The sequence below is a fragment of the Brassica oleracea genome, chromosome C4 (genome assembly GCF_000695525.1).
Source record: "Brassica oleracea var. oleracea cultivar TO1000 chromosome C4, BOL, whole genome shotgun sequence".
Classification (NCBI taxonomy): Eukaryota; Viridiplantae; Streptophyta; class Magnoliopsida; order Brassicales; family Brassicaceae; genus Brassica; species Brassica oleracea.
In genome coordinates this window covers 47,230,907-47,235,091 of record NC_027751.1, presented here as the reverse complement: position 1 = coordinate 47,235,091, position 4,185 = coordinate 47,230,907, and the positions used below count along the sequence as shown (strand labels likewise).

General features: G+C 31.8%; 1 protein-coding gene across 1 annotated transcript; it reads left to right on the top strand.

Annotated features, from left to right (window-relative positions):
* Positions 1 to 2,409: 2,409 nt before the first annotated feature.
* LOC106341263 (F-box protein DOR-like) lies at positions 2,410 to 3,598 on the top strand. Its single transcript, XM_013780069.1, has one exon. It carries the CDS (start codon positions 2,425 to 2,427, stop codon positions 3,595 to 3,597), a length of 1,173 nt encoding a protein of 390 aa, XP_013635523.1. The 5' UTR covers positions 2,410 to 2,424; the 3' UTR covers position 3,598.
* Positions 3,599 to 4,185: the final 587 nt, after the last annotated feature.

The window sequence follows — 4,185 nt, the reverse complement described above, 5'->3', positions numbered from 1 at the left end:
TACTCGATAATATAAATCTATGAAGCGAAAAGTTTAATTTTTTAAAAAATTTCTAAATTTGTGAAATGTTACAATATTTTTGAATATGACAATAAAACAATATTTTACTAATCTTTATTTATATAGTTACGTTTTTAATAATGAAATAATAATCCGAAAATATATATATACAAAAAGATACAAATACATGTGAAAGTTTGAAACAATCTATTCAATGAAAAAATATACCGTAAACTTATTATGTTTTAAAAATTGATAGACACATATATTATAATATATTATACTATTAAAGCATGATCCTATTGTCTTTTTTACCTTAACCTGTCATTTCTTTACTTACATTGCATGTTTCATTAAGGGCAATCAAGTAATATTAATAACACATCTATACTATTAAAGCATGATTTTATTGTCTTTTTTACCTTAACCTGCCATTTATTTTACTAACATTGGATGTTTTATTAAGGGCAATCAAGTAATATTAATAACACATCTATATTGGATCATTTTTTTCGGATCCAGCCCACTGTCCATATCAGATCTCTCTTGGGCCATTTGGGCCGATTAAGAAATCAGATCCAATTCTCACATTTTTTTTTTCCTTTGGGCCATTGAGTCCAAGTTCAAATATTTTTTTTTCAACCATTCTTAATTACTTTTCTTTTCTTTTCTTAATACTCCCTCTTTTTCAAAATACATGAAGTTTTAGTATTATGCACAACTATTAAGAAACTTATTTTTTATATTAAAATTATTATTAAAATACAAATTAAAAATTATTAAACCAATCACAAAACAAACTAAAAAATATCATTGGTTACACGGTTTTCGATAAAGTTAAAAAGTGTATTGATATATGAAAACATCATCTATTTTGAAACATCAAAAACTCCCCAAAACATCATCTATTTAGAAACAGAGGGAGTATAATTTAAGCATTTATAAAAAAAATTGAAATTTTTCATTGAAAAGTATAAATCTTTATTAAAAGTATATATATAATTTTTTTATTAAAAGTATTAACCACATAATAAAATTAATTATCAGAGTTATACCAACTTAATTCATTAAAAAAAATAAAGTTTAATTTTTAAACATAAATAGTCATTTAAAATGAAACACGATAGAAAAAGATAAAAAGTTTAAGTCTTTTATAAAATAAAACACAAATATATGAAATATGACATTTACTAATATTTGTCAATTGAAAAAAATAATAATAATAAACTCGCACTTTGAAAACGCGACTCAAAATCTAGTATATATTATAATATATACAAATTTAGAATTGAAAAACAAAATATTTATATAAAAATAAATGAAAACAAAAACCCGCACGGTTGAGATGTAGTTATTATTCTTAATATGGAAGGATTCGTCAACGCTGCCATTATTATTTATAAATAAAGTTACTCATCTCCAGAGGAAGTTTGTAGAAAATGCAAGACGCTACCAAAGTTCAAAATGAAAAAAAAAACATAGGAAAATAACAATAATAAAAGATATGAAAGCTAAGTGGGCGTTGACAGTTTGTATAAATAAATCCATTGGCTAAGTTAATAAGATTAGATAAACTATTGCACTACTTAAGTTTCTTCCAAACTTGACATGTTAATACCTAATCATGAGGAAAATGTTCTGCCCGACCACTATCAAAAACTAAAGAGGCTAACTCAAAGAACTTGCAGAATAGATGATTATTACCAAGAAATAGAGATGTTGATGATTAGAGCATACAACTCGGAGGTTTGAACCGTGAAGTCCAAGACTGACTAGGGTGAAATGCAACAGTATGTGGTGAATCACAAATTTTGTATGTAGGGTGAATTTTAAAGAAAATAAAATTTATTTATTTGCGGTATTTGTTTTTGAATTGTAATTTTTACATCACAATTTATTGAATGCTAAAATATTTGAACTAAGTTTGGTTTACGTAAAAATCCCTAAATTAAAAGTTTACAAGCAACATAGACAACACAGACGTATAATCAAATAGATTAAATAAAATCAGTTAAAAAAATTCACATTAATATATATAGTATATGGATTTTACCCAAAATAAACTTAATTAAAAAGTTTTAGCATTAAAATTGATTTGAGTTTAAATACTCAAAATATTAATATATTAACTGTGATTAATTATTTAATTAAATTTTATTTTATTATTTGGATATAAGTTTGAACCGTTTGTATGGAATACATTGCTAAATAAGTTTTCTAGTGTTTGTTACAAAGAAAAATAACCGTTAGAACTAAGAAAACATGAAGGTAAATTTAAGAATAAAAATAACGTTTACTTTAATCATGCAGACTCGGTTTTTTGTAGTATAAGAACAGATAGAAAGTCTATACAGAAGCTACCTTTCTTTTCTCTTTTCGTTACTACTCTTCCGTCTTTCTAAACCGAACGATACGAACTCAGCCATGACATCACGGCGCAATACACGATCGATGACGTCACTTCATCGAAACTCATTGCCGGTACCTGACGACTTGGCTATGGAGATATTCACGAGGCTGCCGTCGAAGGCGATAGCGAGATGTCGTTGCACATGCAAGCTCTGGTTCTCCATGCTTCGCCGTCAAGATTTCACAGAGCTGTTCTTGACCAAATCTTGCGCTCGCCCCCAGCTCCTTTTCGTCAGGGAAGATTACAGCGTCAGAGAGTTTGTCTTCATCACGTCGCCTCAGCCTGAAAATCCCGAAGAGAACTCGTACGTTGTAGCCGCCAATCATCTTGCGCGTTTCCCACGTTCCAATGGATTCTACGGCTGTACCAACGGCTTCTTCTGTTATGGAGCTGACCGGTTCTTTAAGGGGCTGAAAAAGCCAGTGCGTGTTCCGGTGATATGTAACCCTAGCACGGGACAGTCCTTGACCATGCCTAGGTTGAATTCGAAAAAGAAGTATGGAGTGGAAAGCTATCTTGGATATGATCCCATTGCGAAAGAGTTCAAGGTGTTGTCGATGAATAAGTCGCGTGTTAGTGAAGGTTGGATCTCAGTGGAGCCCCAAGTTCTGACATTAGGAACCAAGAAACTGTCATGGAGGTTGGTCGAGTGTTGCATCCCACATTTGCCTTCTTGTAAGTGGATATGTTTCAGCGGTGTTCTCTACTACGCAGCTAGAGCAGTCGGATCTTTAGTGGAATCTATGGTCGTTTGTTTTGATTTGAGGTCTGAGAAGTTCAGCTCTGTCAAGTTCGGTAAAGCAATGCCTGGTTCAACAACTCTGGTAAACTACAACGGCAAGTTAGGTTTGCTTATGTCTGGAGATTCTTATGCTGTTACTCGATCAAGTACAAGTTTTGAGCTGTGGGTTCTGCTTGACGCTGCACAACACGAGTGGTCCAATCATGTCTACGTATTACCACCTTCGTGGGAGGATGTGGTTTCAGAGACCATGTACATTGCTGGAATGGTTGGTACAAATGAAATCGTCTTCTCCCCGAGCTACCAAAGAGTGCCTTACTATGTCATCTACTTCAACGTGGAGAGAAAGACGATCACCAAAGTTGGAATCCAAGGACTGGAAGCGTTTCAGGGTACGAGTTTCAAAACCTATCTTAACTATATTGAGAATGTGAAGCTTCTTTAAGCAATTTTATAAGTGAGAGACAAGTGTAGTTTTCATTTTGTGTGCTTCGTTTTCTTCTAGCATCTTAGTTTTAAAATAGAGAAGTTTATAACGTGATTTTCAGTGTTGTGATAGAGAGAGTAAGAGTAAATGAGCAGAATGTTGCTAGTTTGTCCGGACCCTTGTAGATGATATGATAAATCACAAGTTGTACATTTGACGTCTTGTGCCGTTTTTGATTGTATCAAGCAGAATCTGAGTTACATTCTTCGAGTGTTTATCACAAGTCAAAACTCTGTATAGAGATCATCGAGAAAAGGTACAAATTAAGAAGTTGAAGGAAGAGCTATAGATGATGATTCAACTCTTAAGAAGCTTGATCCAAACTTAGATGTTCATTCTTGTTATCTAACTCTTCCAAGTAAACGTTCAAATAACTATGATTGAAAGTATAATGAATTCACTTTTAACCATTTTGCTGAAAGCACCTGAACAGAATATGATTATGGTTTCATGTACATGCACACATATTATTTTTTGACCAAAGGAATACATTTACATATATTAAGGCTATAATTTAATGCTATTTTTTTTAACAGAAGTCAAAAC